The following is a 14494-nucleotide window of genomic DNA, read 5'->3' as shown; positions in this document are numbered from 1 at the left end:
TCCAAGCTCCATCTAACCTGATCTTAAACATTTCCAGGGATGGGGCAGCCACAGCTTCTCTGGGCAACCTGTGCCAGGGCCTCACCACTCTCACAGGGAAAAATTTCTTCCTAATATCTAATCTAAGCCTACTCTTTCAGCGTGAAACCATTCCCCCTTGTCCTGTCACTGCAGTTCCTGATGAACAGTCCCTCTCCAGCTTCCCTGTAGCCCCTTCAGATACTTGAAGGGGCTGTGAGGTCTCCACGCAACCTTCTCTTCTCCAGGCTGAACAGCCCCAACTCTCCTAGCCTGTCTCCAGAGGCAGGAGAGTTCTCTATCCTCTTATGATTTTAGTGGCCTGCTCTGGACTTCTTGATTTTGTCACTTGCAGAGGCTTAACTACATCAGAGAGCTGTCAGCAACGATTTTGTCACTTGCAGAGGCTTAACTACATCAGAGAGCTGTCAGCAACGAGTGAGGGCAGAGAAACCAGGTACCGACCATGTGCTTCTCTCGGATTTTTTCATAGCACCCCGTCACTTGCCACGCGCGTCCCTTCTGTGCGGGACTGGGGCCCTCGGATTTGAGTTTCCAGCTCGTTCTCCGGTGCGATCCCTCTGGAAGGGTCCGCACAGGGATGCGGGGCCCGGCTGGATGCGAACCCCTCGGTGGGCGGCAGGGGGAGCTCCCGCCCCGGCCGTGCGGGACCCCCGGGCCGGGCGTCCTGGGGACACCCCGGGGGGACAGAGGTGGTCCCGACACACCGACCTGGCTGTGCCTGACCGCCCCCAGCTCAGGGTACACGAGGACACCCCGGGGGGTACAGCTTCCAGGTCGTAAAGGGATTTGACATTTTGTGTCTGAGCTTTCCCGTCTCTGCATTTTGTTTGTTTTGGGCAGTCTGTTGTTCAATTGCCATGGCAAGGGAGGTTTTCCGTGGGCCTGCCCAGTTGTTAAACGTTTCTTAGGAAGCATCCCAGATGTCTTCTCTCTGCGTGACAGGCTTCCCTCTTCACACTGCAGTCTGGCCTGACTCCTCTCGTTTTTCTCTGGCAGGAGGACAGGCTGCTGTCACTGCACATAAGGTGACTGAGTGATCCTGCTCTGCTCTTCTTTCTGCAACACAGAAAACTCCAGCTGGGGCTTTTAGCTTTGCTGTGCTCCTGTGTGGCAGCTTTGGGCTGAACTATGAAATCCATTTAGAGCCCACTTAACAAACAGTGATATTTGCATCTGGATATATAAGGAAGCTGTTTGCTAGAATTCAAAGGCAGCTTTGCAAACATTTAATCTGATAGGTATGGAAAATGATAAAGGAAACTGATATGGCTGTATCACTTCTGTCCCCTGCTTCCTTGACGTGCTTCACATTCATGTGCCTTCAGGGAAAGGATTAAATAGGAAGGATTATCTTCCCTAGGTTAGGTCTGACTCAACAACACATTTCCTGGGTAGGTTATATCTTTGTTGGATTTATGTGCCTCTAGTGCAGATGAACCAGTCAGAGAGGTGTCCTCTTACAGCCAGTGAAGAGAAATGAGCACTTAAGAGGGCCTAATTCAGCTGGGCAAAGGTAGGTATTGATTAGCTCTCCACTAATTGGGAAATGAGTCTGAGGTGGCTTGTGCCACTGCAGGCAAGTGCTGGAACTGCTTTGCCCACAGCAAGGAGGGTTAACAGCTCCTCCTGACAGAGGATGCAGTGATCCCAGCTGGGAGATGCTCAAGTGCCTGAGAAATGTTATCTAAACAGAGAGTACAGAAGGTAAATAGATAAAGGAGAAAGTGAGCTTGGGAGGGTAGAGAGGAGCATGAAACACTGTGTTCAGAGGTGGGCACTATGCTGGTTCTTGCTTTTTTTCTCTGATTTAGGAGAAAGACAAAATCACTGTTTGGGTCTTTTAAAGGATTTTGAAAGTGTGTTTTTATTCAAGAAAAAGCTATAATGAGTTGATGGTAGAGAAAGGAATGTTGCCTCTACCCTCACTCTGGTCTCTGAGCTTTTCGGTGTGTTAGAAGCAACTACAAACTCCATACCTTGACCATGATTCCTGCTAGTTCAAGCCATTCAAATTTAATCCCTTGTCAGGGGGACGACAGGGAAATTGTATGGACACGTGTGCACTGCATGTGATAACAGGACAGCCAAAACAAGTGCCCATCAACTGGAGGGTTTCCATCAGCTCATTAACAGTCACTGGGTGCTGAGAGGAGATTAACTGGTTTTTGGTTTTGTTTTTTTATTCAGGAAGATTTAATCTATACAAAAATTGAAAAAACTAAAAGCTTTTGTATATTTTTATGGAGTTCATATTAGTAGAAGAAAACAACAGATTTCTCGCCTTTTGTCATGGTAGTACTCAGAGGGCTCAGGAAATCAAATGTGGAGAAAAAGATGGGATCTTAAACTATGGAGGGATTTACAGCTGACAGTTACAGAATGAAAATGCTCTCCTTGGCTTCAGCATTTACAAAGATGGGTGAGGAAAACTCTTCAGAATGACTCAGAGTCTGCCGTGTGTGGGCTGCCTGCTCCAAGAAACCATCATTTGGCTGGAACTGTTCTGTATTTTTCATCTGTGCTAAGAATTAAATGGACATGATTTGGACCCAATGGGTTGGTTCTGTTGCACACTATTAAGTCAGGCTGACGTCAATAAATGCCTTAAATATCTTTTGATTCTTCCTTATCTCTGCTGAGCAAAGACATTTTGGAGTGTATTCCATTCTGAAAGCCACAATCCTTTGCTGAGATGATCTTTAGGATGAAGATATTTGTTAGTAATACCTAAATTGGGAGGTATTTTGAGTTGTGCAAAAACATTTAAGTACAATGAATGCTGATTATTCACAGACCCCATTTAGGGACAGTGGGGGAATGTAGGGTAAAATAAAAACCATTTTGAAGTGTGCTGAAGTCAAAGGCAAGGTGAGTATAATTTAGCTCTCTCAGCTCAGTTCAGGTTTTTTGTGGTTACCTAACACATTTCCAATATACATTGTCCCCCAAGTGTCCTTTGTTATAACAGAGGCTCATGGAGGACCAGAGTTTGCCAAAAGAGAACCTCTGCAGCAAGGGATATGTGCTATTCAACATCAAGGTGACTCTAACAATGGTTTTCATGGCTCAGATGAGTCCATTTGGATTGCACTGTTCCTGCAAACCAGACCAGCACCACAGTGCCCCCTCCAACCTGGGCCTCCTTCAGGTAACGTGCCAGGCCAAGGTAGGGCTCCTGTGACTGCAAATAAATCGTAACTAGAAATTAAATAAGCTTAATAGGACAGAACCTCTGTAAGCAAGAGCAGAGGGACAGTCAGGACCAGGGCAGTGACTGTCCCCCTGTGCTTGGCACTGGTGAGGCCCCTCACAGCAAGAGAAACACTGAGATGCTGGACCATGTCCAGAGAAGAGAAAGGAGCTGGGGAAGGGTCTGGAGCACCAGGAGCGGCTGAGGGAGCTGGGGGAGCTCAGCCTGGAGAAAAGGAGACTCAGGGGTGACCTCACTCCCTACAACTTCCTGACATGAGGGTGGAGCCAGGTGGGGGTCAGGCTCTGCTATCAGGGAACAAGGGACAGGACAAGAGGAAATGGCCTCAAGCTGTGCCAGGGGAGGCTCAGGTTGGACATCGGGAGGAATTTCTTCACTGAAAAGGCTGTCAAGGCTGTCCCGGAGGTGGTGGAGTCCCCATCCCTGCAGGTGTTTAAGCAATGACTCGGTGTGGCACTCAGTGCTCTGGGCTGGTTGACAAGGTGGGGATCAGACACAAGTTGGACTCAATGGTCTTGGAGGTCTTTTACAACATTAATGATTCTGTGATTCCGAATAAGGGCTTCCCACACACCTCTACAACTATCCCTCAGATCCCACTGTGAGCCCCTTCTCAGCTCTGCTCACACACTGCACTACAATGTACTGGGGTGTAATGCAGATGGAAGCTGTTGCCTTCATTTTTAAGCCACTGTGGTAAATGTTTTCACTTCTTCCTGTGTGTATACAGGCAACAGATCCTGCAATAGGAGCAGGTCACATTGTACATTTCTGCATTAAATTAAAAGGGTTTTTAGAATTTACTGAAAACATTTTGCAAATTGTTCTACTGAGATAGTTTCTACTTTTTTTTCCATTGACCTCTCCAAGATTAAAAACTGAAGATATATTCAGTGTTGAAAAAACTGAAGGATAAATGCGGAAGGGACGTTTCCCCATAAGGATTCAGCTGTCTGCATGGTGTTTATGAGCATGACCTACTGGTACTCTTGGGCTGCAGCCATATCTCCATACATCTCACTAAGCAACACAGCTGCTGCCTGCCTCAAGCACTGACATTTACAGAGCGTGTATCATCCAGTTATTGCTTCACATCCCTCCAGACAGTCTTAAACATCAGCTAATTAAATGTATGGCCTCTTCTGCACCCTTCCTGGGAGCTTCTGTTTGGTGAACGCTGCTTCCCATTGGTGTCTTGTTTATTACAGCTCTGAATTTTACTTTGCAGCACGACTCTTTCTGTCTGAGTAAACTGAGTATTGGAAACATGGGAAGCTGGGCAGTAGGAAGAATGACTCAGCTCATGGGGATATGCACCCTGACACTGCCCAGGGCCTACTGGCACACAGATTTAGCCTTAGGCTATGTTTTTAGTTTGCCTTTGGAAGGAGCCAGCCTGTCGCTCTGTTTCCCTCTTTCAGCACAAGCAACCCAAATGCATCTTTGAATTTCCTTGTCTGAGCCCATGCCCTGCTATCAAAAGTCATGCAAGATCCTAGAAATGCTTCTGGAGCCTACAAAAATGCAGAAATATGGGAATACAACTGTGGTGACAGATCTGCCTCCTGAAGACAGTTTAGCAAAGACCCAGCCAATTTCTCATTAGCTCTCTGTTCTGCCAGCACATTACCTCTGGCGAGAAGTGTCAGCAGTTGTAATCCAAGAAAACAGCTCCATCAGGCACCATCCTTAACGCTTCCAAGGCTTGCTGCGTTCCAAAACATGTAAAGTGTTCCCAGACCATAAAGTGCTGGTGTGATCACTCACTGATGAGTACTAGCATATTTATGTGAAGAAATAAATACATGGTTATTAGAGTGAATCTGTGAAAGGTGGCTGGAAAGAGATGGAAAGGAAGGAAGAAAGAAGCTTCCTTTTTTAGTCAGATTCACTGGGAAAACTCAGAGAAACAGCTGCACAAAATAATGTTTGACTCCCTGTTTGTAAATGCCTGTCTTGAGTGTGGTGCCCAGAGCAGTGGGAGCTCTCAGGGCAGATGTGAGAGATCAGGTGGGCACAGCACAGGTAAAGAAGAGAGAGGGAGGGCTCAGAAACAATCAGTGGGGAGAAAGTGCCAGTGCATGAGAACTTGGTGCAGGAGGCAGGATTGTTCTGGTAGATAACAATTAGGAATGGGTATTACAATCCAAGGGCTCATCAGTATTTTCACAGTCATTAAGGTTAGAAAAGACCTCCAAGACCATCGAGTCCAACCTGACTGATCCCCACCTTGCCAACCAGAACAGAGCACTGAGTGCCACATCCAGCCATTCCTTGAACACCTCCAGGGATGGGGATTCCACCACCTCCCTGGCAGCCCATTCTAATGTGTGGGAGCCCTTTCAGTGAAGAAATTCCTCCTGATGTCCAACCCGAACCTCCCCTGGCACAACATGAAGCTGTTCCTCTAATCGTGTTACTTGTTCACTGGAAGCAGAGCCTGCCCCCCACCTGGCTCCACCCTCCTGTCAGGGAGTTGTAGAAAAAGCAAAGAAGGGCCGGATTCTCCCTCCCTGTTCTGGCTGTTAGAGTGTCTTGGAAGGCAAGAAAGTGTAACTTGGTCACATCATGTGTTTTGAGTGAAAACAGTCAAGAAATGAGCATGAGCTGGAGTTCACTTCAGTGCACACAGAAGATTTTTTATTTTTAGAAACAGCCAATGCATTACACATTATTCAGCACAGGCAAAGGCTCTGACACCACCAGCCAAGAGGGTCAATGGGAAGCTAAACTGAGAGGCTGAAGGAGCAGCCACCTTTAGCAAAGGAAATTGAGTCTGGGTCCTTTCTGTGAGACAGCTCCTTTTCTAGAGAAATTCTACCATTACTGATGACAGACAACATCATTTGCTGGGTTCACAGAAGCTTTGCTGAGATTATTGACTTACTAAGCAGGAGCTGCCAGGTGGTTCATGACAGGTTTGCTGAGTCCAACAGTTTGTCAGAAATGACACAAGAACGTGGACATTTTGTGTTTGGTTTTTCATTCAAATACAGTTTTTAGAATTTTTTTCCCATCACAGCTGTTGACCATTTTGGCTAGTGAGTACTGCTCCCATTGATAGAGCCCATTGATAGAATGTTGCCTGTGAGGAAATTGCCCTGTTGAGGAGTTAATTTTAAATTAAGAAGAGATATATTACTAATGCACATATAAACATAGGAGAAAACAATACTTCAAGGACAACAGCAGAAACAAAAAACACCATTACTGTAGCATCCCCATGCTGCTGATTCCAGATCACTCCAAGAAATTTCACACCAATATTTTGATGCCTTTTAATGGGGACAGAGAAAAGCTTAGAATTTCTCTAAGAAATTTGACACTTGAGGTGAAACCAAGACAACCTGTTCTGCAGTGTCATGTACTCAAATCCTGACATAACCAAAGTGAGCAGTCCCACAGAGGGTGAGGATCACAGGACTCAAGCAGCCCTGGATGGATTTTTTTCCAAACTTTCAATAACGACCTTTCTTTTTTCACTCTCTGCTCTCTTTTGGTGTCCACAGTAGAGTTGTTTTGGAAACAAAGCCCTGTAAAAACAGGTCATTGCCAAACAGGTCCTAATGATGAACCAGGAGCACTTTCCATGAAAACACCAACAGTTTGTCTCTTTCTAACTGCCAGCACTTCTCTACTTTGGTAAGTGTCTGGTCTTCTAATTAGGGCTATTTCTCCCCCAAGTCCTTTTGAAACCTAAAGGAAAATGCTGTGAAGTTTTGTCAGTGAGTTTTATGTGGAAGAAGTATTTAAAGAAGTCAGACACCATGGCAGGGAAGCCACTTGTTTTTATCATGCACAATTTTTTTCCTACTGAGCAACATTTTTGTTTGTTCAAAGCAGGATTTGTCTGTTTATAGTAAATACCTGTCACATAGCAACAGAAATATTACTAAATAATAATACATATAATGTTAAGCTCCTGGGTCTAGAAGCTTTTAATGAAAAAAACACATGTTCCTGATAAAAAATAATAAATAATGTCACCTTTTCTATTTACATTAAAAATAGCTGTACATGATTACACAATATAACAAAGTACAAGTTTATTTTCTAGGCTCAGGGTGGCATCTCTGGGTTCGATCTTCATCAAAAAAGGGTAGAGGCTCATAGTCTTGATCCTGCATATTTCCTACTGCATGAAGATCAATCTCCCAAAGTTGTGAAGTCTACAGCCTTGCTCACCCTTTCCATGCAAAGGTGGAAGCAGCTAACAAGGAACATGGCAACATCTACATGCAGGAAGCAGCTGAGGATTGAGATCTTTGCAAGCAGATGTGCATATGGTGATATTTGAAAATCTTGAAACTTCTTGCCTCAACTGGAAGGGAACCGAAACAAATACAAAAATAAAGGTGAAAAATGGAAGTGGAAGTCTCTCTCCCTAATGTAGCTAGAAAAGTTTATTAGATGGTGTAGTTTTCAAGATGGCACTTAGTGATCTATTACAGACTGACTGTCTCTTGGCCAACCTTTCTTTTGGGTCGGAATGCCTAAAGTTTGCTCAGGTGAGCACAGCACTGGCAGCTTGCCTGGGTTTGAGGGCCATATCCTGTCCACTGGCCTCCAAATGGCAGAGGATGGATAAGGCTTTGGGCCCATGGGCTGGACTGGAGCAGTGCTGGCAGGGCCCTGTCAGAGGTGAGATGTCTCTGTAGGTCCCATTCCAGCTTGTCAGGCTTCCACCAATGAATATGGCCAGGAAACACAATAAAAGCATTTACAAAGCTCTGCAGGGTTGGGTGAACCAGCAGCTCGTGCTGACCCTTCACCAGTAGCTATAATCAAAGGGCAAATGTTCCCCCTTATTTTGCTGAAGAAAACATAGTGCTGTTTCTCCCCCGACCATCCAGTCACCACAGGCAGGATCTCGCACAGATAAAGCAGGGCTTTAGTCTCACATCCTGATAGGGCTTCAGCCAGACCTTGTGATCTCTAAGACTGCAGGACAGAGAGATAACTTGTACACAGAGGGCAGCTGGAAAAGGAGAGCAGAAGTCCCTTCACTGAGTGGTTTGTATTTGTTTTGTGTCCTTACGTTGACAGGAATCACCCCCTCCTGGAATAAAGCTGTGGCATAGCCATGGTCCAGCCATCCCTGCAGGTACAGGAGTCCTGTACCTTCCATCCATCTCACAGCTGGACACCCATGTGAAGTCAGTGTAGGAGGCACCATGACAATGCAGATGAATGATTTTTCAACAAGTCCTGCTGTCCGTGAATCCTTTGGATATCCTAAAAGGTTCTTTCAGCTGGACCATTCCTCTGTTAGGACCATGACTAGAAACAGGACTCTTGGGATTCAGGGTCGTTGTGGATGGGAAGCTTCTCATGTTCCTGATGATGCCCATTGCGTAAAACAGTGTACCTGGAAGTGGAGAGACACAGAAATTGGTTAGTGCCAATTAAAAGGACCTGATTACCTGCTTATGTAAAATGAGTTCTTGAAAACCCCAAAGTACATCTTAAGACAGAGCATCTTCCAAATATGCAGATCCCACATAAAGCAAAGCAAATCCCTTCTTTGTTCCAGGACAGGAAACCAAATCTTTGGTTTGAAGCAGTCAAGGCAAACCCTGAAAACCAAGAACATGCTGAGTTTCACGTGTCTAAGGTGAGCTGGTTGAGAGGAATCCGGACAAAGGAACTAAAAAACACTGATCACCTGTGGGTGGACTGAGCTGAAGGCACTTCAGTTAATGTCTTCAGTTCAAGCATTTAAGGAATCATTTGAGACTTGCTTGGGAAGAGAATGCTGCTTAAGATGAAACCAAGACCAACATTCCATGGCATTTCCACTTAAAAAAGACAGTCATCTCAGTCTAGGGCCAATTCTAGCATGTCTTATCAAACCAGTGCTGTTCGGGTGTTATGTCCTTTGGAGGTATCATGACCTTTATGATATTTCTCCAGGCTTTGGGCCAGATATGGAAAACCAGAATTGAGCTGTAAGAATTCCATGTTAACTCCTACCCTGTGCCTCATCTACCAGCCCATCTCCTGCTGCTCATCCCAATGTGACTCTCTGAACAGGACTGTTGATTGAATCTGCTGGTGACATGCAACTGTTTTCCCTAAATGGTGTGCAGTGCTTTGCAGGAATAAGCAGATCTGAAGTGATAGCAAAACTGTTGGCTAAGTGGAGTAAAACTAATTTAGCACATCTTTCTTGAATTTTACATCTAATCATTCTTGCTTTCAACCCCCCTGAAGGGTACAGAGCAAGCCAAGTATCTTCCCTTGGCAGTCTGTTTAATTTAAACTAAAGCTGAACTAAACCATCCTCTGAGTAGGTCTAGAAGGAAAAAGCTGCAAAAATAACTGTAAAAACATATTTTTCCCTTGTTCAAATGCATATCAGGGAAATCAGGTCTCTGTTAAGACTTTTCTCCTGAATGTTTAGACATGTAGATATGTTATTTCTCTTAGTAACAAACATCCAAGACATACCTGAAACATCTGCATCACAATAAAGATAAAAAAGAAAAAAGCCCAAGAAAATAGAGGAATATATCAGTTCTCTTCTTGTTAGCAGAGTGAAGTACTAGCAGCCTTAGGGTTTGTCTGAATAATCACTAAAAGCAGCCAGGAACTTTTTCTACATGTTCGTAAACTGATACTGTGACATCAGTTTACTTGGTGTTATTACTCAGGATGCATCTCTTTCTCAATCACTGAGCATTTTTGGGACTTAGGCTCCTAACTGAGGTGCTTGGAATGCCACTGAAATGTCTGAAGTAGATGATTTGAATATCCTACCAATTATGTATCCGTTAGCTCCAGGAGATCAGGCATGGCCTCAAAATGAAAGCCGGGGTATGAACTGTACTGCCTGTCTGTGTTTGCTCTGGTGATTATTCCTGCAGAAATTCACCCTTTAATGTACTAGATGCTGGTTTTCAACACAGCCAGGCTTGGTTGATTTATTGCAAGTCACTGTATGTGCAAATGTATCCACTGAACATGCACCCTTAATACTCCAGTTTTAATAAGGATAATAAATTTAGAAATCAACTTTAAATAAGGATAATAAATTTTAAAAATGTGCTCGTTCTCCCAACAAATTACAGACTTGATGCAAGAAACAAGAAAAGACATTTTGAGTCTAACACTGAACAGACACTCCGATGAGATGACCATGAAGAATACAAGTCATAATGTAGTTTTAATTTGATATACCAAGTCAGACACGGGACACTGTGTGAGATGATCCACCAAGGAGACCTCTGGTATGGCAAAGCCTCTGCTACTAATGGGGATACAGAGGATGAGAGCCAGGAGACCCCCTGCTCCATGAACAGGGCAGACATAGCTCGGAGCAACTCAGGACTTGCTCAGCAGCGCAACAGAGACTGAAAGCTCACTTCATACAGGATATCCAAAGAGCCAAACCTTCCTTGTTCTTCTGCAGCAGTCAGAAAGTGGTGCAAGATCAGCAATAGCAGGTGATGCCGTTTGTTACAGAGATGCATTAAGCTAAAGAGAAGTCATTAAGGTGTCCCGGGATGTCGTGTGGCACAAAGTGTCTGTCTGAAGCCTCTGGCAGTTGTTAGCTCAACACTTCCAGCTGTTTACCCTGTGGGGAAAGAGGACTGGTAGGAGAGGAGGAAAGAGCATTCCTACACAGGGTGGAAAAGCTGCTCTGCAGGGTGATGGCTTGCTCAGGTTCTGGCACATCATTTGTAAAAACTTTTATCAAAATCTCCAGGAATCTGTTAAAGGAGTCCTCTGCTGATGAGCTTTTGTGTTACTCGGGTTGTTTTCTCATATTGCAGTTTTCCCCTTCAAATGGAAGTTCAAAGCTACCTGCCAGTTGCAGAGCACCAACTTACTGTTGGATAAAAGTTGGGATTATAACAGCCCTGCTTTTGTTCACACCCCCACGACTTAACTGATCTGCTCCCTGAAAATACAATTCATTTTTCAGGCATCAGACTTACTGCAAGCAAGTTTCAGAGAAAAGGCACAGCTACACCTGAAACTCAGTGTTGCCTCGCTCCAGGAACACACACCTGATATGCCTCAGCTCCCACCCCATGGAGACACCAAGGACTTATCTCACAATGCAAGGAGAAAACAGCACTCGAACCCTCCATGTGTGGGCTGAATGTTTCAAGAGAAACAACGAGGTAGGTTTGAGTAATGAATACATCTGAGGAAGCCATAGTATGCGAGGAGGGAAAAAAAAACCGTTAAAAGGTTTAAATATATTAAATAAATTATCAGCAGCAAATTAGTTGCTCAGCTTTCCTGCCTCTAATGGGTTCCTTCAATGGGATTTCTACGTGCTGGCACATTAAACCACCAAGCTCAATTACAAATTGAGGCCCCTGCCCTCTGCATCTGACTCCTCCCAGAACTGGGGACAGTGTTCCAGTCATTTCCCCCAAGGCTTTACTCAGATCACAACCACCACCCAGCAGTAAAGCCCAATAATGGAAAGGCATTGCCACCCCTAAAGGGACCTGCTGGAGACTATTCCCTACTCGCCAAATGGCACTTTGTGATGATGGCCAATTTGGAGATAATTGCTTCTGCATCTCCCACTGTTTCTGAAAGTCCAATGGACTCTTTAATTAACTGGTTGGATTAGCTCTCAGCACAGGAGGTTTTACAGCCCACGACCAGAACTGTGGGCTCCAGCATTATTATGGGAACTCAGCAAAAGCCAAAGAGAAAACACCAAGGGGGTGCAGTGTCTGCTTACTTTCATTCCCTGCAGAGCTATCTCTAACACCAAGTTGAACAATTTACTAAGAAAGCAAAGCCAAAAAATTGCTGGTCTCTGGCTCCCCGAACTGTAATGAAAACCACTCACCACTTTCCCAGAGCCTGGGGTCTCCCGATGAGCTCGTTCTGTGGGAGAAGAGCCCGACCCCGCCCAGCTCCAACCTCCTTTGTGGGAGTTGTAGACAGTGGGAAGATCTCACCATCACAAGTAAACTGAATGCCCACAACTGCCCCAGCAGGGCAAAGCTTTCAGCTGCACTGAAGGAGGGTGATGGGAGGAAGACACAGCCATCCCAAACCTGCTGTAGGTGCACAGCTGCCTTTGGTGTACAGGGAAAGGATTTTTTAAACAGAGAGCAGTTTCCATTATTAATTGCTTCCTTTTTTGGACAGGCAAAAGGTGGTTCCTGTTGTCCTGACATTCACTGAAGACTGAGGTGAGGTTTTGCAGTTGGCCCTGGGCTGGGTTTTGTGCAGGGGAGGTACAAGAGCTGTTAACTCTGTGCTCCCTGGGACTTTTGCCACTAAACCCATTCCCCTTCTGATCAAAAAATGAAGGTCCCATTGTCAATAGGTAGAGATTTTGCAGACATGTCCAGACACTGAGAAGTCAGTGTTTCTGCAGAAGCAGGGATGGGTGGGTGAATTTATGGTGTATATGTCTGTTACTGGTACTGCCAGGGTATCTTGGGTCTCAGCTGGGTGCACAAATGGCTGCAAAGTCTGGGGAAGTTTAGACATGAACTGTGCAAGAAGCTGATAAGCACCAAGTTTCATTATGTTTGCAAATTTTTTTTTATAATTTTATATTATAAATGCAAATTAATTACTGCTAGAGTTTATAAATACCCCTGGTAATGCAAGAATAGAAGAGAAAATCCTTGTATCAAATTCTGTGCTGTTCTTAGTTGTTCACATTACACTGTTTGAAGCCTGTAACACACTTCACTACGGGCTGCAACAGTGACCTCATGGATGAGCTGGACTATGAGAGTCTCCTCCTGGTCCCATGCTCACGCAGTGCAGGAAAATTACACCTAACTGAAATGGAACTGTGATCCTTGGACATCCCTGTCCTGGGATTTGGGGTTTGTTGTTGCCAGTTCATTGGTGACACCTTACAGGACTGATGGAAGAAACCTGGGCATGGCAGAGTCAGGCAAGGAGCAAGTTTCAACTGTGGCATTCTTAAAAATCTAAACTAATAAGAAAAAAAAAAAAATTCTGCAGGTTTCATGGCATTGAAACTTTTCCCAAGTTTGTGCCAGGTGCTATTTGCAACTCTTGTTATTTGCAGGAGCACCCAGTAAACACTTGTTGGGAATAGAAGAAGGTAAGATGTTATTTTGTAAGATGTCATAAACTGCGAAGAGAGTCCCATTTTTAATAATAGGATTTACCATTATTATGCTCAAACACCTAATATGGTAGAACTTAAGAGTTTGCACATAGGCAGAAGCTGGCTGGGGCCATGTTTTACGTGGAACTGAGCTTCCAATTTAAACTTTTCTTAGATTTGACATTGCACTGGTTCACAATTTATCTTTCCCTGCATCTTTCTTTCACAGCTGCAAAGCTCCTCAGTGGTTTCCCCTCTGGAATATATTCAGCACCACTATTGTGGCTCCACACTCAATGTCGTGTCTGTCTCTCAAAGCTCCGTTTCTTTCAGACAAACTTAGAAGAGAAAGAACAAATAACTCTCTTTGATATCAAATTGGGATTAGGGTTAACAATCACTTGGCAGAGGAGAGCAGGTTATTTTAATGAACACATCACTCTGAAATAAGCCTTTCACCATCTGTTCAGTTCCATAATTACAAATGCAAACAACATAATTCATAAACGTACTATAAAAGAGAGGGGAAGAGAGAACGGCTTAAGATGACTGTTTGTTAGTTATCCCAGACAGTGATGCATCTGCTTACTTTATTCCTGTTTCAGCAGCAGGCAGAAAAGAGTCTTTTATTTCTGTATTTTATGGCAGTCACTAACTGGTAAACTATTGCCTGTAGATGATGGAGGTGCTGCTCAGTGCAGGACAGTGTCTGGTTGGCATCGTTATTTCCCCATGTCTATGATGGAACCACACAGGGCAGATCACACAGACTGAATCCCAATGGTCCAGGAATAAAATGTGACCATGTTTTTCAGAACTCAGGAAACAGCCTGGAGTGGTTTCCAGGGATACAGGGGCTCCAGGTAAAGACAACAATCCTATTGTCTCCCTGAAAAGATACTTTTGACATTTTGGGAAACTGTGAAATCTTGAGAAACAGTCAGAAAATTGAGAAGAGTGTAAACATAAAATCCAGGAATCTCTGGAATTCACTCTTTTAATCTATGATATTTTTTCCACTTTAAAAGAAGAAAACAAAATTTTAAAAGCTGAGATACACAAAATGTCAAAAGGAAATGTGAATAAAATACGTTGTTCTATTTTCATTTTCTGTTGAAAAAAATGAATACACATAGGCCAAATCAAATGTAATTTCACAAAACATTTGCTTT

The 14494-nt window shown here is 44.3% G+C and overlaps 1 protein-coding gene across 3 annotated transcripts in view; it reads right to left on the bottom strand.

Moving 5' to 3' along the window:
* Positions 1-5871: 5871 nt before the first annotated feature.
* HTR4 (5-hydroxytryptamine receptor 4) overlaps positions 5872-14494 on the bottom strand; it is a 90254-nt gene continuing 81631 nt past the window's right edge. Inside the window, exons 7-8 of one of the 3 annotated variants that reach the window (XM_039385266.1) lie at positions 10618-10829; positions 5872-8621 (exon numbers count right to left, since the gene is read on the bottom strand). In XM_039385266.1, the coding sequence (XP_039241200.1) occupies positions 10808-10829 (22 nt within the window). In that variant the 3' untranslated portion in view covers positions 5872-8621; positions 10618-10807. The remainder of the gene's footprint in view (positions 8622-10617; positions 10830-14494) is intronic. The other 2 variants (XM_039385265.1, XM_027718803.2) reach the window with 2 other exon arrangements.

Source organism: Pipra filicauda, unplaced genomic scaffold (genome assembly GCF_003945595.2).
Source record: "Pipra filicauda isolate LSUMZ 115617 unplaced genomic scaffold, ASM394559v2 scaffold3_size10097308_pilon, whole genome shotgun sequence".
NCBI lineage: Eukaryota > Metazoa > Chordata > Aves > Passeriformes > Pipridae > Pipra > Pipra filicauda.
This window is presented reverse-complemented; position numbering and strand designations above follow the sequence as displayed.